This window comes from Onychostruthus taczanowskii, unplaced genomic scaffold, assembly GCF_017590055.1.
Source record: "Onychostruthus taczanowskii isolate IOZ18803 unplaced genomic scaffold, ASM1759005v1 scaffold50, whole genome shotgun sequence".
Classification (NCBI taxonomy): domain Eukaryota; kingdom Metazoa; phylum Chordata; class Aves; order Passeriformes; family Passeridae; genus Onychostruthus; species Onychostruthus taczanowskii.
Genome location: NW_024502569.1, coordinates 4314198 through 4338421, shown reverse-complemented (window position 1 = coordinate 4338421; position 24224 = coordinate 4314198). Strand labels below are relative to the sequence as shown.

The following is a 24224-nucleotide window of genomic DNA, read 5'->3' as shown; positions in this document are numbered from 1 at the left end:
GCCCTTGCTGAAGCAAACTGGAACACCATGAGAACACATTCAACCACCACATGAATGCCAGCTGAACTTGTACTCACAGGAGTTTTCAAGCATTACTCAAGCATGATAAGTATTGTTGTTTTCACATGTTTTAAGACAACTGCTAGGGAAATACATGAACAGCAGGGAAAAAAAAGGCTTAAGATAAAACCTTGGATTCATTCCTAAATACATAGTGCCTAGCACAGTGAGCAGTTCTACCATGATGATGTCTTAAGTTTTAGCTTTCATATTATCCACATCCTGTACTGCATTAGTATATAACTCTGAACTTCACAGAAAGTGTTAGCAAGTTCTCCTCACAGTTTAGTTAGACAAAACAATCCTTTTCCAGCCCAAGAACCAAGGACACCATTGCATCTCCAGGCCCAAAAAGTATAAACAACAGCAAATTGAGGAGAGCAGTCTGGGAGGATGGGACTTCATAACCTGAAGCTGTAACTGGACAATGAACCAATATGTAAATGGACCAAAACTTATAAAAGTGTGAAAACATGTGACCCATTGTCCATCTTGGATGTAGTCTCAGCCAGGTTCTTGCATTGCCCAAGGTGTATCATTTGAAGGCCTTTTAATAAATATCTACTTTACTCCTTTAACACTGTCTAGCCTCTGCTGTAGGTAGCCTCTCAAGGCACCAGTAACAGTAACATTTTATTAGATTTATTTGAAAAACTGGATCTGGCATTCTTAAACAAAGGTTGTGTACTCCAGGATCAGTAAATTTTTAATCCTATAAAGAGTTCCTGACACCCTGACCTCCATGATGAAGACCCTGCCTACCTTACAGCTAAAAAACCCCTATATATTTATACAGTACAGTTAACCCAGGCTACTTGTTTTGTTTTCCTTCTACCATGCTGCATGTGGCCATCTCCAAAGAACTGACAGGCTCTGAATATTTCCCAGAAGTTTCTAGTTCTGTATCTCTGCTTTCTTTTCAATATTAACTACTAAGAAACAACAGTGATTAACAGAGTGATTAACACTGCAACTGGAGCTAAAGCCTGAGACTTAGCTAGGTTAGGAACTGGCATGGTTTCTAGCCACTAGCATCCTCCTCAGCCCAGCTCCTCCCCAGTGGCTTCAGGCATTTACCACATCATTCAGGGACACAGCAAGATTTTAGTCACCCTGCTCTTTCCCCTGGTGTCAATGAAATAGGTGAAGAGCACTAGGGAACTTAGTCTCCCATGCCAAATGAACCCTGTTGGTGCCAAAAGGCTCAGTTTGTTAAGAAAAAGGCATGCCTAAACTCATGAGTTTTGCTAGAATAAGCTGACATGACACAGCCATGCTCTAGTGCAACATCACAGTGAACATTTAAATAACTGAATACATTTTCCTGTAAGTCTCAACTTCTTTATATAGTTATACAAAAGTTACATATTTTAATCAGTAAGTTAATATCTTTATTTTTTAGTGTTTTCCATGACCTTTCACTTTGGAAGGCTACACAGTCCTGAAAGGAATGATATTTGTGCTAATGAGAACAGCAGGATGCTCAATGAACATTCATTTCTGAAGCTATACAAGTGCCCATTCCTGGACTACATGTACTTCACATCCTAAGGAACTTGAGAGGTTAAGAACCATCCCAGTGTGAATAGCACGTTTTTGTTTCTGGCACTGAAATCCTTCTTGCATTTGGAAATGCAAAGCAACTTGAAAATTCAATATTCATTCCTCTCTGGAAAACAAATTGAGCAACCTATCAAAAGGAACTCAGACAGTTAGCCTCTGAGCTGGTATTTCAGTCTTATAATTCTAATTGTTGGAATGAAAAGCACATTATCTATTTAGGAACTAGAAAAACCTCTATGGAAGACTATGTAATTTTAACTGTAAATACTACACGTTAACTTAAAATTTCTGCAGTTGAATTTTAAAAAGAGCTATTCAAGATTAACATTTGTCATAAAAACAGTGTAACAGAGTAACAAAACTCCTAAAACAAAAACCACCAACCATAAAAACCCCTCTTCCACGAAATGGAACTTTCTTTTAGCCCATGTACAGATGAAAGGGGTCCCTTTTTCATATGGTCCATCAGCCATGGAAGTTCCCACTGAGGATATGATACTGACATTTTAATCAGCCAAGCAGAGAAGCATGAACCTAACCCTCACAAGTATCTTTACTATCATGCCTCTGACATGAGCATTCATCTTCCCTCCCTTTTTATTTCTTTCACCTCCTCCCCAATTAATCCATTCTGGAGCCAAGAAGGTTTTCTTAAAATCAGTGTTTTCCAGGAAGGCGTTTCACTTGTGAAAAATTAATGATTTTAGATAAATATTCTCTTCACCAGCCCTAAATTCCTCATCTGATCTCACGCTATTTCTTACTACAATCAAAGAACATATTTCCAGTGGTTTTTCCCACCCACACAGCTATACTGGAAAGCTATGTAGGAACCATGTGTAGTTGCATTACACTGAAAAGCAAGACCTAATAACCCTAATCTGTACACCAGAGAGGCTCATTTCCCCAGTATCTCTGACTCTTGATCCGGTTTACTTCCATTGCAGCCAATTCTTTTTCACAGTACTGCGTTATGGAATGGGGGAGTTCCAACAAGATAGAAAGCAAACGGTTCTAAGGCAGCTGCTGTAAGAACATTATTCAATCAAATGCTGAGGTCTCAACACACTACCATAAAAAAAAAAGGCATTTTGTAAAACATCACTCAGTATTTGGGTAAGACTTCTTAGCAAAGCAGTAGTTTCATTTTTCGCCTATTAAAGTCACTATATGAACAATAATTATGTTAGATTAAAATAATTTCTGAAAGCCACTAGACAACCCGCCAAGCTCAACAGCTAAAGACTATTGAACTGTCTGGCAGCATTATTTCTTGAGACTTGTCACAACCCCCCCTTCTGCAAACACACTGGTTCTGTAAGACTGAACATCAGGTACTCACATAAGAAATAATGAAGCCCTTACCATGCTCCAGCACTTTCAGTGGAAACCAGAAAAGAATGATGGAATGGATGAGGGCATTGATGCAGTGACCCCAGAAAACCTGAGGGAAAACAAACCAAGCCATCAGTAAAGTCCAAAACTCTTGACCTCTCTCTAACTCCTAACAAACACTTCATTGTATAGTTTAGAGTCAGAAAATGTTTATCCTGAAGTAAAATACTCAAAATTCTGCAGGCTCTATTTTCTCCTACAATTTCTGCTCTTTCACAAGAAAACACTGGTCCAGTTCAATTAGTTTATTCTACCAACTTGAAGCATAATAGGCGAGCATGCTTCAGTTTAAGATCTTTATTGAAATAAGGCAGACAGATTGAGTCAACTTTGTTTAATTACCTCAAAGGATAAATTTAAAAGAGTGATTCAGTATTAGGAAATGTTCTATTTTCTTTTAATGGATAAATAATTTACCATACACAGTTTTTAACTAGCAGAAACTAGCAGATAATGTAATTTTGCACAAACTAAAACTTTATGTACTCTACAATTTCCTCTCCAAACAAAGCAATCATACAGCTTCCTTGATTCAGAAGTACATTTAGATGTGCTCATTATGGAAAAGACAGAATATCAAATGCTGGCATTTTCCAGCATTTAAATGGCAAAATGGAGTAAAATGTGTTCTTCAAAACTCAGAAGTCCAAATAAGCCAATTCAAATACTATTTTCCAAAAGAACTACTGAAACAGAGCTATGCTAACTATGAAAAACACCCTAGCAGAGAGTGCTGTGACAACACATATGTTAAATAAATCCAGGCGATGTCATCATGGCTTATCAGTAGGTGTGAATTGAAAAATCATACTTGGATACAAATCTAACAATGAATCAAAGTTTATGGATATTTCAGGACCAGTTTCTGGTGAAGTCACAGCAGAAAATCCTTATTTATAAACAAGAATATTCTTTATTTAAATAAAAAAATAATCCCTTGGAAAGAACTGGAAGGCTGAACAATCACTCTCAGTGGTCAGCTTAAAGCAGAAGTAACATCAGGAAATAAGTTATTTTCTGACATGAAAAATCTGGAATATCAGAATTTTTATGTTTTTTTAGAGCAACAGGGTTTTCCTTACCCTTGTGTTGAAACCATCTGCATTTTGAGTGATTTTGTATAGCTGTGGAAATCTAAGCATGCTATCTTGAGTACACGACCGTTCAAAAATTCCCAGAGTAAAGGGTGGCAGTGCTGTGAAAATCTGCAAGGAAAGCAAATACTAATTGAAAGCAGCTCTTAGTTTTAAGTGTATCTCATATAATGTTTCCTTACCTAGACAAAAGCAAAATTCCCACAGAATTCAGTGAAGACTTACTACTACCTAGCATGTTATTTGGCATAATTTTCAATGGTCCAAACAAGTCCAAACATCAATTTGTAACTCCCAAATATTGACTTGTGAACAACAGAAACATGAAAGAAAATTCGTATTATTAACCAATAAGTTAAACACAAGAAGTTAAGCATCATTAGTTTCCTGATGTACCAGCTAATCCAGCGAGGGTCAGACACACTGGACTGCAATGGAAAGACAACATGCATTTTTACAAAATAGTCTTGTGGGAATAGCTTCCAATATAGCTGCAGTTGTAGCCATAATTAGATATGCAATGTGCTTAACCACTGCTAAGTTTACAGAGTAAATGTGGAAATCACATTAAAAAAAAAAAATCTACTGAGCAACAAAAGCCATTCTGCATTATGGTACTTTGGGGATTCCCCTGGCAAGCATGAACTGATTGGAACAAATTAACTGCAGTGTATGTCTGTACTACGGGAAGATGCTTGGATGACCAAGCCTCGGAAGCCTTCCAAGACAGGCAGCAGGACACTCTGCCAGAAGCAGACTAAATTAGCCCCCACTGACTTTAACATTGCTGCTCTTGAAGTGTTTCCAGGATCTGAGGCAGCTCATTTAAAGCCAGCTTGGGTATCCATGTTTCTTGTGGTCCACAGTGCAGGCACCGAGTGAAAGTTACACCAGGGTGCAAGTCTGAACACTAAACTTCATTCACTTCCTTTTACATCAATAGTTTGTATCAGAAACATCACTTTAAATCCTATACGTACATATATTTTTACCAGTTTGAGAAGTGTCCTTGAAGTTAAGAGGCAGGTTGGAGTTATGAACTGTTTCTAGGGTGTGTGCACATTTGGAGAAGGCGGGCTGTGATTCCCACCAGCAGCATGGAGGCAGCTGGGGAGCACACAAAGAACAATGGGGAGGAACAGAGACGAGTGAGAATCAATGATTACAACCCTCAGTCCAGCGGGAATTGTGCATCTTCGCCCATGAAGTGATAAACCAGATGGCTAAAATGGCAGCAGGCTGAAGGTAGAGAACTGAAACTGAGAGCCCTGGTCCAATATATTCCAAAGAAGACCATGCTCTCTTATGGCTTTAATGTACTTCCCCTGGTTTCTTCTGTTTATTGGGGCATTTACATTCTCACTTGAAGTAAATCTTCTAGTGGTTTTGACCACCAAGGCAAACTTCCAGTGCAAAATCAGGAATTACAAAGCCACTATGATTTCATACACTTCATATCTTAATGAGACTACTAATAAAAGAAAGGGTTAATCTGCAGAGAAAAGAATGACTTAGCTGAAAGCACTTCAAAATCTCAGCGCGACAAATTGTGGAAGTCCCTAATATCTTACTGGCACTTGCTTCTCCATGAGTCCATGCAATGAGTTCTAATTTTAGAAAAAATTGACCTTAAAAAACAAGGTTTAGTTTCTGATTACAAAAGATGAGTTTTATCCAGAAGCTTTAGGTACGGTAGATAGATTCATCTAATGAGGTTTAAAGATAATAGATGCAAATATCTAAACATGAATGACAGAGACTGCATAACAGTCAGGAAATTAGGGTGAAGGGAATCAAGGGAATGATAAATCCTTGAATAAGTATCTTCAACTAAGAGTATGAAATCTTATGGAATATGGGGACTTGTGCCATAATTTTAAAAATTAATGTGACAGAAGTTAAGTGGTTCCATTAATACTATTCAGTGATAATTTGCTGGCTTCTTCTGTATTAGCATATATTTGGAATGAGGTTTTTTAACTAAAAAATTTAAATTCCCTCCCTGAAAAGAGACTCTCTAACACTAACAGAGTCCTAGCAGCTTATAAATCCAGGCACAAGGCCACTCATAACATTACAAAGGTAACATTGTCCAAAACACCAACACAGGTCTATGGTATGCTACAGAACTTGGTTCCAGAGATCCTTCATACTTTCATCTATGTGATTGATTAAATAATATTACTGATTAAAGTAATAAAGTCATATGACACAGTGTGGCACCCTGCAGGCCATGTTGAAAATCAGAAACCACTCCCAGACTGCTGATGACACAGTGAGGCAGCTTCTCTTTCTGTACCTAAGGGAGCACAAGTCAGCCCAAAGTAACTTCTCTCAGCATCTAAATCTACAGGGTCTGAATGAGAAAAAATTCATCAAAACTCAGAGATAAGGAGTATTTTGAGCATGAACTGTCACCAAAATATTCAGTATAAAACTCTGAAAATGCTTCCAAAGAGGAAATTAAATTCTATCTAAAATCTGTAGAGCTTTATGCAGGTGATATTAGGTTAAACATCTATTTTCAAGGTGTTCTTCCAAATTTTCATTTTGTAATAAAAATGTAATATTTTATTTTACTTTCCCTACCTCAGAGTGGATTCAAAGTGGCTGTTACAAATGAACTCACCTTTCCTGACATACATCTAGGACGGTTACCTGTGAAAAATGGGACACAACAAAATAATACAGTAGTCTCAAGTACTATCAAGTCTAAACATGCAGCACTTACCACATTATACAGACCGATGCACCATCGCTCAAATAAGATCTGCCCGGAAAATCCATTAACGAAAGCAAACCAAAGCTGAAAAAGAGAAGTTACAAAAAGCTTTAGATTACTCCTGCAGTCCATGCTTCCATTTACAGTAGAGGAGAAGGATGTGGAATACAGACCACCATCTGGAGACAGATGCTTGTCATGCTCTAAAAATAATTATCAGCAGTGCCAGGCAGTTATTTTCAAGTCCTACATTTTAAATACTGGCAGAGCACTCCTTGTTTAAAATAAAACACTCAGACTAAGGAGCAATTAGCTGTATTTACATAATTGCTCTAAAAAAATAGATGGCATCAAACTATTACAAAATCCTTATCGCTGGCCAATTAATATGCCTGCAGCCAGAAGCCAACCTCATTCCCATCATGTTTGGTAAAGACCAGAATTTTCAAAATAACTGTTTTGATAGATGTTTTGCTTAATTTGTGTTGATTTTTACAGTCCCAGAATTACAATGATATCAACTTGTCAGTTCTATGATCATGATTATATTGTAACTTTTTTGTTTAAATGATGCAAACATTATTATTTATTAAACTACCTATTTAATCATTAAATTGGAAGAGGTTGCAAAACAGGCTGCAGAGTCTTCATCCTTTAACAAGTTTACAAATGCAACTGGGCAAGACCTGAGCAATCTAGTTTGCATTTAACGTTCACCCTGCTTTAAACAGAAGATTGGACTAGATGGACTTCAAGTTGCTTTCCAGCTGAGGGGATTCTGTAACGACACAATCCCAGGAAACAGCTTTAAGCTTCAGTGCAAAGGTAAACTCTTTTCAGCATTTCCATGGATGCAGCTTCTTTGAGTCTATTAATCTTGCTTAAGCACCTTTTGAAGCACAAACTGCTGTACTGGGTTGGAACAAAGTTTCTTAGTGGACATTGAAAGAAGCTTAGGGAAACAACATAACAAAGAAGGGAAAGAATTATCACTTTCCAAGTAAATTGGAAACTGGAAGAACAATAGCAGTTTAAGGGCATCCTGAAACAGTTTGCATGTGAAATCATTACACTTATTAGATAACAAAAGATTTCTGAGAATTTCTGGCAACAGTCCCTTTCAAAATCCACCATAGACCATATTACTTTGTTCAAAATTAATTCAATATTGCATGTGAGAATACTCCCTCTAACCACCCAGTTTCAACATATTTTGTGTTGCATTTACTTCGCAAGTCCATGTTGCACTGGATGCACTGTGTATTGCAGATCAGTCAGGTGCTAACCATGCCCATTCCCTTCCTGCTCCCCGAGAGCCCATGGCACTTAGTGCCAGGTATCTTTTCTGACACCATTCTGTCACTCACTGGGCAGCACTCTCCTACCAGCATAATTTATTCTCTGGCTCACTTGTGCAGTATTAGTGCCCTAGCAGAACATCTCAGATAACAAGCAGTTAGGTGTACGTCATCTGATCTCTCCCTGCTCCCCCCCAAAAAATGAATACAGAATAATCAGGGGGGAAAAAAACCCCAAAAAACAAACAAACAAACAAAAACCAAGTAGAAAATGAGACTGCATCAAGACCTATCACTGTTTTCATACATGCAATATCTAAACAGACCAGGACTCTAACATGGGACAGAGGCAACTTCATACAATATAAAAGTATTTACAAGGTTGGAAAGAATAACAAATAGCTGTTCAAATAGGCACTGCTGCTCTTTCCAATAGCAAGTTTCTATTTATTTCTCACAATATTACTCTGAAGTTTGCATTTTTCAATACCTGCTGCCCCTCTTGCAGCTTATAGTTTACAAGTGTCCTTGTAAATTTTCTTAAGGGCCAACAGCTTCATTCCTCCACCACTTAGCTGAAATGCACCAGCCCAGTACAAACTGCTAAATATTTCTTAGGCTTCCTAAAAAAAGTGTCTTTCTTTCCCATTGCCAAACATGCATTCAATTAAAAGAGCCTTTAAGGATTCACCTCACCAGCTCTGTCCAGAAAAAGGACACAAGACACACTCTACATCCCAGCTTTTTATCATCGGTTCTATTGCACTGATACCCTGAAGGAATACTCTGTAAATCTCGCTCTAAGGACACCGTTAATGGCCCAAAGCAGCACACTGGCCTGTCACACTCTCATCCTTGCAGTGCTACAGCCACTTCTACACATGAGCTCTTCAAAAGAAACATATGAAACCTCTTTGGTACAAAGCCTGAGGTCCCAAAAAGAAACCACAATTTATTTGGGGTGTTCAAGTTAGGAACTTGAGGGGTTCTTCTAGGAAGAATCTGAGCTCTAAAATAGCATGCTCCCAGATATTTAGCAATAATGATCTAGGCATTTATCATCTCCAGGCTTTTTGCAATTAATTGCAACGATTAATGAAGGCAGCAGTTCTAGAAACAATAAATAGCTCACAAATCAGAAGCCTGTCTGGCTTAGTTGGCAACCTGACTGTGCTCTGCTCAGTTTTCTAGATCCCACTGGGCAAAGCAAACTTCAAAGGTTTGGTAGCAAATGATGAGGCCTTTTATAACATTGGCTCGTGCTGCTTAGGAAACAACTGCTTTCTGAAACCATAGCTTCCCACAACCAGTCCTCCAGCAACAGACATAGCTGATTATCCATCAAGAGGGTAAAACAAAGCAGCCAGAATTTCTGTAGCTAGCCCATGGCTAGAAAAAAAGCCCTAAACCAGGCAAATCAAACATCCTGGATTCTTAGATTCACATTTCCCAACAAAAATATTAGCAACAATGACAACAGAATCCCATAAAACTCGGGAAGAGCAGAGTTGTTAGGATGCCTCACAAAGCAGCAGACAGGCTGTCCAAGCACAAGTGAGAAACACCCACTCAATAGACCAATTCCTTCTACTCATGATCTATGGCCCTGCCACAACTGCATGGTGCAGAATCCACTAAAGACCCTGCTAACACCACATTGAGATGAATGAATCAATACAGGAGAATACTGACATGTCTGACTGCAGTAAATAGGTATTTAGCTGTTACTATCTTGCATCCTCTGCAGCATCTTTCAGCATTGAAAGAATTTATTTCTACAGAATAATTTTCCCCCTATTTCAAAGGCTGATATAATTTGGATAGGTAAGAATTAACATTCAGAAAGTTCAGTGTCCGGCCAATCCAAAATTCCAATTTGAATTCTTTTTCCTTCAGCAGTATCCACACAGGTAAAAATTAGAAGTGAGAGCATTTCCAACACTTACAAGTCTTTATGCACCACATGCTCCAAACAGAGGGGAAAAGTTATCGCTGTCACAATGCACTGGAAAGTAACAGCTCTGCTTGTTTTCTCCACAGATTCACACTACCAAAGGCCGACTGACAGAAAGACTGTGGGGTACTGTCTCATACTTCCTCAATATCTTCATGTCAAGAGTAAATCAGATACTCTGCATAAAATACACTTTTATTTTTAATTTAACACAAGCCATAAACTGCTATGCATGGTTTAAGGACCAGCTGTTTGTAGAGAGAGCATAGTACACCTTAAGTTAAGCAAAAGAAGAAAAACCCCAAACCCCCCACCTTAATGTTCATGTTAACAAAATGCACTAAATATATTTGAAGTTGCAACAAGCCACGCTTGACTCAGACTCAGTAAGCTGGTAGGAAAACTTGCCAAGTCTGCCTGGCTTGCCAAGCTCCAGGGGTTTGTAGGGCTCAGCTCCAGTACCGCTATGAACAAATGGACCCACAGTTATTAAACCTCTTTTCTGGCTGGAAAAAAGAAATCTTTTCACTTTAACTATTACCTAGCTGCCAAAAAGCTGGAAAAGCTTATTTGTAACTCAGCTACAAAATCTATACTTTTCCCCAAGAAACGAGAGGTCCAATTTAAATGTAAAGAGATTCAGACCTAAGGCTGAAATCTGGGCGGATACATTGCTGTGCTTTATTGCAAAGATGTGAAACCAGTAGGTACCATGCAAAAAGAAACTGGAACATTGCAAACTGAAAGCTAGCCCATGTTTCCTGCCTTGAAGTGGGGTTGCATTCTTTAAATAAGAAACCCCACTGCCGAAGCGCTTGATGCCAGCTGTGATTTGGGCACTTTGCCACTAGAGAAAGGGGAGAAGGGAATAAACCAGAGGTCAGCAAAAGCCAACAGATGGTAATACTTGGTTAATATTGACTGCAGCTGCAGGCAAACTGAGGATCTCAAGGTAGAACAGTCCCACACTGCTGTTTTGAGCTACACAGCACATCCACCTGCTCAGAGTGTATTTTGAGAAAAGATAAAGTATTATTTTCAAAAAGTATTCCCACTCGAGCAAGTTGGAAGGCAATTTTAATTGCATTATTGCTTCATGCATAATTACTGCAAAATTAATGCCTGAAATAGTAGGAACTAATTTATTTAAGCGCTCTAAGGCACTGGGATAGCAAATCATCTCTATTCTAAATGTGTATATTTATGAAGGTTTGATAATAGACAGCTTAACGAGTACTAGAAATGTTTTTCCAATTCTGCTAAAGGGCACAGAAAGCTAATGTAGTCAGGGTACCAACAATTGCCACAGGCACCAATTATAGCCAGACTGGATGCCTTTACTATTCAGAAATTAGTTAAATTCTCAAAATACCCTCTCTCAGCACACACATTTTGCATGTTCTTACCAAATAGGCTCTTTTACAGTTTGCTTAATAAAGCAGGTTTGTGTGTCTCCTGTGCAGTTCATTAATAATGTATCCTGATTTAAGATCTCTCATTACAGATGTGTCTCTCAACACCAGCCTCTTATTCCTACCCAAATGCTCACAACCTTAAAATAATCCCTTCATTAGAAAATGTACGGCACCAATTTTATAATGTAGGCAAAGTGTGTTAGTAATAAGATTTGACAGGGTAGGCATGGCACTCTGAGACTCACTTCATTTGCTGAGGAATATGTCCCTTGCTCCTTTTATTCCCCCCAGTGTTTAATAATTCTTTGCTGAAAACAGATCGATATTTTACAACTGAAAAGAATTTGCTCTAGGCCTGTGCACTCCAAATAAGTGCCTATTCAAGGTTAAAAATCATCTCCAGTCTTAACAATTATTTTCAAAGTTCCACGCTGCTTTTGTCTCATTAAAAACACCCTATGCATTGACTGCAATGCTCTGTCAGATAGACAGTAGAGCAACCACTACAATAGAGATTTCCTGGCTTTAAACACTAATTTATTAAATACACCTGAACATCTACTATTTCTCCTCTTCAATTTTTCCTATTCCTGACTTCATATAGTTTATATTTCAGCACACTAAAGAGTACAGATTTTATCAGACTCATTTTTCACTGTTTACAGAAGAGCCATATGCAGAAAATTTTACTCCTTCCTTAGAATAACAGGTTTTGTGCTCATCTTTTCTAACTCATCAGCTGCTAACATACTTCCTGCAAAGCACAGGTAACATTCAACAGGAGAGGCAGGCACAGAGCAGAACAGAAGTGGGAGAGGACAAGAGGAGCCTCACCCCACACTTGGACTCACTTCTTTCTATTTCAGTGCTCAGAATAATTCTGAAGATTTGAAAATAAAGTAAGAATTAGCAAAGATCTGGGTTTTTTCCTCAGTGGTTCCCACTAGAGAACAATTATGCTGCTTATCCCAAGAGTTTTGAGCATTGTCATGAGATACCACACCTGCAGATGACAAAGCAGCATACATCAAAAGACCTTACCACTAAGACCTAAAAAGATTGCTTCTTCCAGCAACATTTGGCCCCAAATACACTAATAAATGCATTTAGAAACATGACAAAATATAGCAGACTCTGCCAATGCCTTTTGTTGGATAGTGGTTTACTTTTTCTTTCTTGTTTCTGTTACATGAACATCTGATCAGTGTGCTAAATTATCCTATCCATGTTTACGTCACTGCTAAAATGAAGGCACAGCCCATTAGAGCACATTGTTCAGAGCTGTAATTTTGTTTTAAAATCTTATGAAATCACATAGAGAAAAGGCAGGCTAATTCTCCACCTCTCTTGGTGTGAAGTATTCCAGGGACTTAATATTTGTCTAGCACACTAATTGCTGGAGAAGCATGCCTATGATAATGTGATTAGAAATGGCCTGCCCTGCCAAAGGGCAGATGTACTTGTCAAAAGATGTGGTTAAACTTAGCAATTCTTCAGAACATTTCCCTTTTGCAAATATAGACAGCTCTATTCCAAGGTTGTTCTTCATCCTTCCTTAAGTTTTCTGAAGAAAGCTGACACTGCTACACTAGGATTTTCATATGTATATATGGGACAACCTTGAAGTCACAGGACTCACACAGTGACTTGTCAAAAAGAAAATTAACACCCAACATGGTTCAGTTAAGCCCTACCATGATGCAGAGTTTCACTGTATCTGCATGGCCAAAGGGGTCTAAACCCACAGCTAGAGCAAAGCTGCCAGGATTGATGATGCTGGGAATTGCCATCATTACCCTACAAAGCAACCAGGGTGTCCTGCTCTGGCTGGGAGTCACGCTGAGAAGAAACAAGGCAGCAGCCTGTTGTCCACATTCTCCCTCCCATTGCCAGCCTGGAGAGCGAGGAGGGCTCAGCTGCTTGTTTGGCAAGCTGGGAACATCGTGCCAGGCCACACCGTCTGCTGCTGAGCAATGGAAACTCGTGCTATGGACTCCCAGTGCCATCAGCCTTCCTTTACAAAGCAAACAACTGTAAAGAGAGGTTTCCACTGACATGGACATCATCGTTATGCATACAGCAGCATTGACTACAGGGTTGGAGTCAAATCAGGCATGTTAACATATCTTTGGCGAGGGGCTTGTTTGGTGGGTTTTTTGCCTCTTGGCTTTACCTAATCAGCTTCTTTAACTGCCCTTGAGTACTAGCACATCACTGTGGAACTGAGAAGTACAATATGACTTTTAATAGCTTATGGTATCTCCTCAGCACATAATCATGACAGACTGGTCTTGATACAAGTTTCACAACTGTGTAATTGACCCACATCACATGCACAAGATAAGGACACGCTACTCTATGGTTTTAAATTATCTGCTGGCTTTTCTGAAGCTATGTGGTATCTTCAACCACTGATAATGTAACAGAAGTGCTTTGGATTTGTTATTCCTGATTTGTTCTCTAGTGCTGAAATAAACAAATGAAAGAAAGAAGTTTAACTACTTACATTGATAAGTGAGAAAATGTCAACAGTTTCAGGTAACATCCACCTGAAATTCTACTAAGCACTTGGAGTCCTCTAAGAAAATACATGTCCAATAGCAAGAAAAGCAGTATTGGAAATAGAAGATTAGGGAATTGTGCAAGAAAAGAAGCTAAAACTATAACCCAAGTAAGGGCAATGGAAAGAAAGCACAGAAACAGCTATAAAAACCATTAACCTGGCAGTTCAAACCTGGCACCAGATGTAGAAGCAGAAAGAAAGCCAACAAAACACACAGCAATCCATGAGTGAAGCCTGTTAATGCCATGAGTCAAAAGTCAGGCTAAATACACCAAGGCTCTTCACACCTGGGATATGCACTAGGGCTCACTGCAACCTGAATAAAACACATCAGCACAGAAAGTAGCAACAAGTATTTCCACACCTCTCATACCAAAGCAAAACCAGACTGAGGCCAGGAGCTATGACACTAATCTAGCTCTAGAAACAAGCACAGAAAATGCAACACACGCCCCCACTACCAAACATTCTGTGTATTTGGGAAAGGGAGAGTGGAAATGTAGTAAAGATTTTTATGAATGTAGTAGCATTAACCTCTTAGGGGTAAAGGGTATCAGGATGGAGTAGGATAGGTATTAAGTTAGAGAAAGAAATGTATAGGATGGTATAATTCATTAAGAAAATTGTATTAGTTTTGCTCTTAGTTTATTTCATTTTATAGCACTGTGTAGCTGGCAGTTTCCATTTAACTTATATGTAGCTTAATAGAGATATCAACCCACACTCAAATGCATTCATTTATACCTGCATATGACACAATGAGAAATAGGATAAAATGTAATAAGGAAATTAATATTCATTTATTGTAGTTAAAATATAGTTGTGCATTCTTATTACCTGGATCTGAACCTAGGCAATGTGTTAGGTAATCAAAATTATTTTAAAATTTCCAAGAAAGAGATGCAATCCCAGTACTGACTGAATAAAATTGAGAGTGACCAAGACCCTGACTGTTATTATTCAGCTCCTATTTTATAGAACACTTCAATTCTTTCCCTTCTTACTTTTATTTGCAGAAGTCCGTTATGTTACAGTTATAAATGCAGGTTCACAGACTTTGCTTTTCTTGTCACCACATAAAGGAATCCTTCTGCAGAGCTGCTGAATTAAATGTAATAGGAGCAGTTCTGTAGCAAGGTCATTTTAGGTCTGGAACTGCAGTCCCCCTAGGATTCCCTGTTATGGCTACGTGAAGGGCCAGGTTTCCCTTGCAAGTCTGTTTTTTCCTCCCTTCCTCCCTATGAAATAAAATTCAGTGTCTGTAAGACCTTGAATTAAGCTACTTTTATCCAGGAAGTTTATATGAAGTTTCCTGACAGCTTGGAACCCAAGGAAAATAGCAAAATTAGCAACAGAAAAGCCAGACCACTATAGAAACTGTAGCTCATCTTCTGTCATACTGACAAGAGTAAAACCTTTATGGGGTAATCCCAGGAGAAGCCCATGTTTCTCATTACCCACAACCCTATTAGCATTTCAGCACAGAGACAATATTCGAATCCAAAACCACCAGGACACATGATGCAATCTGAAAAGCTTCCCAGTACTTTCATTGCATTTGTTCCATTTTTATTAACACATCCATTTTCTTGGTCAATGGGACAATCCAATAATAAACAGGACCTAGCATTTTATTTTGTACACAGCTGCTTTTAAACAGGCTACCCCTCCCCTTAAGCTTCAAAACTAGTACAACAAAAAAATCTGTCCCCTGGTCTCCTTGCCTCTCCTCCCATGCAGAAAATGCACACAATATTGGTAACTTAAGTCTACATTTATTGCTTTACATGCTGGCAAAAGCTAAAAGAATTGGGTTCTAAACATCTTTTGCCAAAATACTCAGCACATTGTAAACATGTGCAATCACTTCACTAGTAAATTACCTATTGATGTACTTCTAACTACAGAAATAATGTTTGAACTTCTTTAGGAAAGCAACTAGCTTGCTTTCCCTGCACTATGTACAAAGAAATTCTTGGGGTGTTTTTAAAGAATTTGCTGTATCTTCTGATAGAGCTGCCTACAAAGAAAACCAAAGTTTTTCTTTGCTGGGAAAAATACCTTAGAGAAGAAAAAACTGTAAGCTCAAACACAGGAACAAAGCATTCACATGATTCCCAAATTCAGTCTATAATATCATTACATGGCTTTAGGAAGGTATTGCACATTCACGACATCAAGCATGCAGACAAGATACTTCTTTTTATAAATGTCTCTCCTTCAAAGGCTGGGTGATACAGAAGATACTATGGCAGACTGATGATGTTTGCTACAAACCAGTTCTTAGTTTCACAGCAATTTGAAGATTTTTAACCAGAGAGAATTAACTTGTACCATCACCTTCTTGCTGGGTGAACTCCTCAAGACAAATGACCACCAAATTGCCTCCAAACATGGGCCAGGGATATACATCTGCTCTCTCTTTTTCAACAAGTTCCTCAAAACCACAGTAAGATTATACAGAATGAAAATCTGAGATGACACTCACAGGAATGAAGTCTATAGATGAGGTTTAGCTTTAGCAATGCTCTAAGGATCAAATCTGAGAATGAAGATGCATTTGTCATCTTTTACACAACACAAGAAATATGATAGAAGACTAGCTACAAGCTTACTTAAAACTAGCAAATACATATAAACTGTAAAACACTATTTGTACAAGGCCCCAAAGCTATTTTGGACACCAAATGAATTTATAACCCAAGTAGAATTTCCACAAACTAACCAGTGTCAAGAAAAAAAGTGCTGCTAGCTTATAATACTGCAGAAAATGGGAGGCAGGGACGTATACAGAAAGCATCCATACCATGATTCCTGTGGTCTAGCTGCAGTACACATCCTTTCTACTGCTCCAACAGCAGCTGCACTTCAGAACTAGAGTCAGGTGCATAAAAGCACCTAAAGAGTACGAGAAGGAATAAATAGATGTGTTCAGTTTCCAAGCCAGATGAATTAAATGCAGAGATGTATATTTACTCCCTCTTCATGAATTCTTGGGACAGTGAACTCTTCAGAAGACAGCAGAGGCTCTGAAAGACATTCTTCTGTATGGAAACCATTTATTATGCAAAAAACGTATCCAACTAAATCATAGTTATGGTTTCCCCTTTCTTGCCTTCTCCCTTCATTCTAGGTAGAGACAGAATACATCTCTAGAAAAGTAGCTCTCCCAGGTGCAGAATGCAGCCATTCAATACCAGAGTGGAGACACAATAAGACCTTTAAAAAAACTCCAAATGAACCCCAACAAAAAAACACCTTCACAGCACTTAACGTAAATTGAAGACAACCAGAAAACAAGAGTAATCAGCTGTATGGGCAAACTTCTGTTTATGTCACATGCAATATAGAATCTTTCCTCTTGGAAGCATCTATCAGTGCTCCTAAGATCTTGGTGACTGGGGAAAGGGCTCAGCTCCCTGAAGGACCATCTCAGCTCCACCAAGATGTGCAAATGCTAACTTGGCATAAGAGCATCAAGACAGTCACAGACATTCAAACAAACAACAAATCCCATCCAGGTGCCTATTTTTAAAAGCACATGCATGCACTCCAAGCCCTAGGAAAGAGTATGTACCATGCAGTCTCCAGGTAGTCACTCAGTATCTGTAAATGTCCAGCTCAATGGATTTTCCAAGTCTCCTGTGCCTTGCCTATGCAGCAACCTTCACAGTTCTATTCCTCTGTGACTTTGTTGTTTCCTCTTAAGCCCCTACAAACATCCTGCAATAGTATCTTTTAAACACAAATTAAACCACAGGTTAATCCAGGAGAATGAATGTGAGTTGATGCTACATGTGCCATACTGTGAACTTGCCATATCAAATGAATGCTCTTTGTTTGCTGAACAGGTGCTTTGTTCTTCACTTTTATAATCATGGGATACTCAGAGTTGCCAGTACTCAAAAGGAATCATATACACTGACTTCCTCAGAGAAGCACTCTCTTCTATCAAAAATTGCCCAAAAGTAGAGCTGGCAAATCCTCACTTCTGGTTGCATCCTCCCTTACATCTCTGATTGCATCTCTGACAGTGGACAGAAGGGAAAAGCTTGTATAAGTTTCTATAGAATCCAAGTGCATGTTTTCTTGCCTGCGGTCTGTTTCTTGGTATCTGAACTTGAAGTCTGGAAACATGTAAAACAATTGCACTGTTCTTCTGGGGGCAGTCCAGAATTTTGACTGAGTTTTACATGGGTTCAAAACACTGGGCTCAAGTGCAAGCCTTTATGTGAAGCAGAAGGTAGTGCAGCAGTTTATTCCTACCTGGCTAGGAAGGGAAAGGAACATTATAAACCCAGTGAGTCAATGAGGGATTGCCTCTCCACACATTTCAAAATGTCAAAAAGTCGATTAACTGGCAATATCAAACACTTTGGTGTAACAACAGATTTTTGTCAACTCTACCTAGAAAATAAAGCTGGTAACCAATATATATGAAATAGAGTGATATCCCAGATCTTTTGGAGCCAGGATGGGGGAAAAATACTTTTGCTAAACAATGGTGCTAAGAGGTAAGAGAAGTAGTCTTTTAATCTAAACGTAAGAAAGATTATCCAGGGGCAAAAGCATTTAAGGTATGAAGTGTTTTTCACTGCATACGGCCCACAGCTAGTCTGAGAACTGTCACCCTCAACATGTGTAGGCCTTTAAATCATGCTGGTAGGCTTTGTACCCTCAAATATCCTCTTACCTTGCACTATATCCACCACACGAGACCTCATTAATGCTATAAACACAAACCTCATTCTTTCCAGCCCTTTCAAGTTTTGTAAAAAATCTCCACACTGTTGGCCTACTCAGAGCAAGCACAAAGGGCCACAAGACAGTCACCTACCATTCCTCCAGGTGCTGATGCTGGGCAGTGTGGACGCAAGCCAGTTGGTGTCTGTGAGACTGGCAGTCAGCTCTCTGGAAGAGCTGAAAAACACAGCACAGCTATTGCTTCCTCAAAAGACACCAGAGACCCACCTAGAACTGAACAAAGCAAGCCAGCCTTGTATTGCATAGGGCTCTCCCAGCCTCCAGTCTCTCAGGAGCATTTTCTCAGAAAGAGTAATTTCAACTCTAAATAGAGTATCACAACAGACTTGATGTTTCATTTAAGATTGTCTTCCATACTGTAGCACAAGAATCAATTCAATTTTAAATGCAGGTTTTAAGTCTGTGGAACAAACTATCTGGGCTATCATTTCAGTTTAAATCAGGCTTAGAGCATTCACAGAACATTTGGAACCAATTTAAGTGGATTTACAATCACATCGCAGTTAAACCACTGTAACTTCCTTGTGTAGACAAGCCCGTATGGCAGGCAAGGGAACATTTGTTTATAGTTTGGATGACTATATGAGGGGAAAGAGGATGTCAGAAATAGCCTTCACTTCACTGTTTGGGGATTTTAGCTCTGAAAGTTGAAAGGTGGGGGGAAAAGCTTGTTATTATACTTGCACTGCTCAAATATTAGAAGAAACTTTAAACCACTTTACATTGGGTTCTGTCTCAGTCACTCAATTTTAACAATAGAGAATGTACCACTTCATGGAGGCACATCCAGCCACTTGTGAAGAAATACATCCAGAATTTACATGTCAGACTCTCTTCCTTTAGCAAACTACATATTTTTCAGGTAAATTATAAGTATAATTAATGTCTTTAACCCAAAACTTTTATTTTCTTCTTGCTTAATCCCCAGAAATAGTAATCAATCCATTTCACTGCTGTAATGTTAGGTCTTCACATCATTTTAAGATGGCAAGTGGCTATTTGCATTAGTGATCTTGTCATTCAGAAGTTGCCATTCAAAGTTGAGGTTTTATTCCCCTGAAAATAACTCATTGAGGAAAAGCCCCAACCTCAGAGCCACTGTGTATATGACACTGCTAATTCCTGGGCTGCACGGGGCTGGAAGACCTTTGCAAGGTGCTGACATACTAATGTTTGGTCCTTGGTGCCTTCCATCATTACTGGGGAGTTAACTTCTGTCTTGTTTGTCTTACTAGTATCAGGTTCTAACATGAACACATGTTCCTTTGGTTCAGATACTACAGTGTCCTAATTGAGTACTACTGAATATTTTCCTCTTGAGGGAAAGAGAATTTGACAGGTTAGGAAATATGTCCTAATGTAAAGGCTACAGCAGCTTGGATTTAATCACTTGAATTACCTCACAATCTACATGCCCTCTTTAGGGTCAAAATATTTTTTATGCTTCTGAAACAGAGTGAAAGTTATTTCAACTTCCAGCTGAAATCACCACCCTGCCCCCAGAAGTACAATGCAATTGTTTTACATGTTTCCAGTCTTCAAGTTCAGATACCAAGAAACAGACCACAGGCAAGTAAACATGCACTTGGATTCTACACAAGCTCATACAAGCTTTTTCCTTCTGTCCACTGTCAGAGATGCAACCAGAGATGTAAGGGAGGATGCAACCAGAAGTGAGGAATTTTGTACCATCAACTCACATTCATTCTCCTGGATAAAACTGCAGCTTAAGTCATATTTAAAACAAGATACTGTACTCAAAGCTTCTGTGTCAGATTTCCCACAAAGAACAACAGAAGAAGAAAGAGAATATTGGTAGTTATAGATTTTAACTGCACTCAGTGTTAAGATCTCTCACATAAGATGTAACACACAAACCACAGAAAAGTTGTTTTTCACTTGTATGGACATTTTAAAACTTTTCAAGGTTATTTCTAATACAGCACAATTATTCTTCCTATCACAGCACCAGATTTAGAATGATAACCAACAATTTCAATGTTTTATAAAGCAGAACCATATAATGTGAAGTAAATCTATTGCCACAAAGCAATTCATACCTTGGCTCATTTAAGAAAAAACCCCAACGCACGAAAGTACATCACAAAAGCATACTGCAAGCTATTTCTCACAACTGAAAGGTCTCCTGCTTGTCATAGCCATTACAGACATACTTTCCTTAGCCTGCTCTGCATGTTTTATCATCAACATGACAGAGAGGTTACAAGCAAATTATAAAGATTCCAGTGTTCCAAAAAGCCACCAAAGACAGTTATATCACAGCAAAGCAAGTAATTCACCTTTTCACAATTACATATTTAGTAATTCCTTCCACACCTTATACCAGATTAAGACAAAACAAAACCTCTGATAAACTGATAATAAAAATACTTATGAAATGATACCATAGTTGACACTACAATATAGTAATATGATCAAGTTACTTACATTTATGGAAATCTTAAAGTAACCTCTTAGCTACACACAGCTTAGTTGTTGGCATTTGAAGGCAAAACCAAACCTTGCTCATGAAGACCTTCATCTATAGAAGTAGTTAATTAGATCACCTTCTTCACTATTAAGAGTATTTTTTAATATTAAGGTTTGAAAGTTCTAAAAAGTGTTGCTAAGATCACTACCTTCCTGTCAACATCAAAATACAAAAGACAGGGAAACAGCAGGGTTTGCACCTCTGAAAAGGTGTGTTTTTTTCCAGTCCTGGCACCTGCACTGTATAGAAATTCACCTGAGATAAAAGAAGCAGCAAAGAGAAAGCATTTCCTCTATTCTACAAAAATTACGATCCGAACATTCAGACGGGTACCCTGTGAGAAGTTTTGAGAAAAAGTAAAAAAAAAAATTTGAAAAGTACAAGGGGAAAAAATGTTAAAATACTTAAAAAGGAAAAGGGCCTTGTGCTTAGCAGTGGTTGCTGCTGAGAGTCAAGTGTGAACAGAAGCTTTTGGCTTTTTTTTTTTCTTTGTTTTTTAAGTAAAGATGACTTATAAGCCTTCTGCAAAGAGTTCTATAGTTAAATAATTTAGCCCATGGATGATGCTTTATTAATGGCATGCTTCAGACGTTATCACCAGAAAACTGGATAGAAGCCCAGATGTCTGGTTTAAGACCATTTTTATTTCCTGCATTTTCAAAACATTGCATGGGGCTTTAGCTGCACGATTCAGACGAACTTAATGAGAGTCATGCAGCTATGCCTGCATATGTTGCTTTGAAAATAGAGAAGCACTGGTTTGAGTTCTGCTTTTCTGAAGCTCTCCCTGGAGTGATTTAAAGGTGTTTTTTCCTCTCAGTCTTTTCTCTAAAGGTCTTCTAAACTTTACCTCACCATGTCTGACAGATAAAGAGCTGAAACTTTGGACACCTCATTTCTCTGAAGTCTTCCGTACTCTGGCCTTGTGTGGTACCATGAAACCAAACAGCAAACTGCCAGGCAATTCAATTTATCCCAGTGTGTGTATTTGTTCAATTTAATGGCAGTGGGTTACTTCAAATCAGAACAATGCTGTGGGCACTGAGCAGAGTTACAACTTGGTATCAACATATGTCATTTATTATGATTGATTACTACATACTGTAAACCATTTTAATACCCACACATGATCAAACTTAATACAGGCTATTCAGGTTCAAATCAAAACTTCAGTAAATATATTGTATTACACACCACACATCTCTATTGGAAAGCCATGCCATAAATCCTACATTAAGGGAAAAGAGAACCATACATATGTATAATTTACAAGCTATTTAATAAAATAATTTTGCTATATTGCTGCTGATAAGCTATAAGAATAATTTTACTGCATTCTCATCTTTTCAAATAGCTGAAAACACAGACTTTCTGATTTTCTTTTGTTTTCTTTAAGCATGAATGTTCATCTTCCCCTTTCTGAGTTTATGAATTGGCTGCTAATGCAAGGGTTTGCCCCAGTCAGCTGGCAGATGGAAATCTGCCTTCAGATCAAAACAGATTAAATCCAATAAGCAATCAGGACTTCACTTTAACCTCTCAATTCTGCAGTGACATTGCAACAGAAGAGCAAAGTGGAATATGAAGACTCACTCTGACATTTTCAATGCTCATATTTTATAGAAATAAATGACACAAGACACCATGTAAATACTTAACTTTGTAACAAGTTCTCAGAGAAAGAGCAAGCAACACAAGTGGAATTGCTTCAGGGAAGCCCAGATGAGAAAACATATAAATATTGTGAAGAAAAAAGATCACCTGTGGTAGGCCAGCAGGAATAACTTCAGAGAACAAACAACTGCAGCACAAGGTTCCCTTTCCTTCATATAGGAAAGACTGACATGTACACCAACACTAATGATACATAAGCTACACTTCTGAGTTGTATTCATAACCTATGTGGTAATTCCAAAAGCCATGACCCCCGAGAAAACATCCTCCAGAAGTTCAGAGATCCTCCTGATCCTGATCAGTGGTAACAGGATAGAGATTATCACAGGCATGACAATGAGCCTGTAGGGCTCATTACCTTCTTGTAAACTTTAGCTGGAATGGTATCTTCTTCAAGTTTCTTGCATTTCCTAAGACCTCCCATTCTGGATTCTAGAGAGACTCATTCTTACTAAAAATGCACACAGTACATCTTGTGTCACCCTAATGACAACCTGTCATCTTTCAGGAATTCCCTAGTTGCCACTTTTGGATATTATTGATTAAATTCTTTAGTACACTGAAACACTAAGGAGTAAGATCTTTTTATATTCGGGTGCATTAGGTTTTTGTATTCTTTACAAAAGAGACCAGATTTTAGCACAGGTCCAAAAACAGGTTAGAAAGACAGGTAAATAGCCTTGAGAGATAATGTGTCACCAGTGCACAGAAATTTGAAAACAGGACAAAACTGCCCAAATTCTTCCCCAAACAGTAGGTATGGTATTTTCCTCCTAATTTAAGTGACTACAGAAAACAAACCGTACTGAAGGTCAGTTTTCTGGTGCCTACCAACAAGACGGCCTTTCAACAAAACTGTCTTCTAACATTAAATCGATATCATCTCAAAAACGTACATATTTCCCAGAAAAAAAAAAGCCAAAATGCAGTATCTTCAAGCTCTTCTTCATCTTTATGTCAGTAGTGTACCTTAAACTTTATATACTGTGTAAAGCAGGTATCAGTGCAACAGGGAAGTGACCATAAATGACTTATTGCTGCAAAAATTGTCATTCTAGGAAAAAAGGAAAGAATGAGATGGCTGTATTTTTTAACTTTCTTTTCAGTAACACCAAGTAGGAACATTTTATACCACAGAGGCAATTCATTTGGCTGCGTCAGATTAATTTTCCTAAGGCTACAGATACAATTTAGAAGATTTTATTCATATAATAAAATTCAGTAAATAATC

At 38.4% G+C, this 24224-nt stretch overlaps 1 protein-coding gene across 1 annotated transcript in view; it reads right to left on the bottom strand.

Annotated features, from left to right (window-relative positions):
- Positions 1 to 24224, bottom strand: part of ATP8A2 (ATPase phospholipid transporting 8A2) — a 303180-nt gene that overhangs the window by 98300 nt on the left and 180656 nt on the right. Inside the window, exons 28-30 of the mRNA XM_041416052.1 lie at positions 6844 to 6918; positions 4101 to 4223; positions 2989 to 3067 (exon numbers count right to left, since the gene is read on the bottom strand). Of these exons, the coding sequence (XP_041271986.1) occupies positions 2989 to 3067; positions 4101 to 4223; positions 6844 to 6918 (277 nt within the window). The remainder of the gene's footprint in view (positions 1 to 2988; positions 3068 to 4100; positions 4224 to 6843; positions 6919 to 24224) is intronic.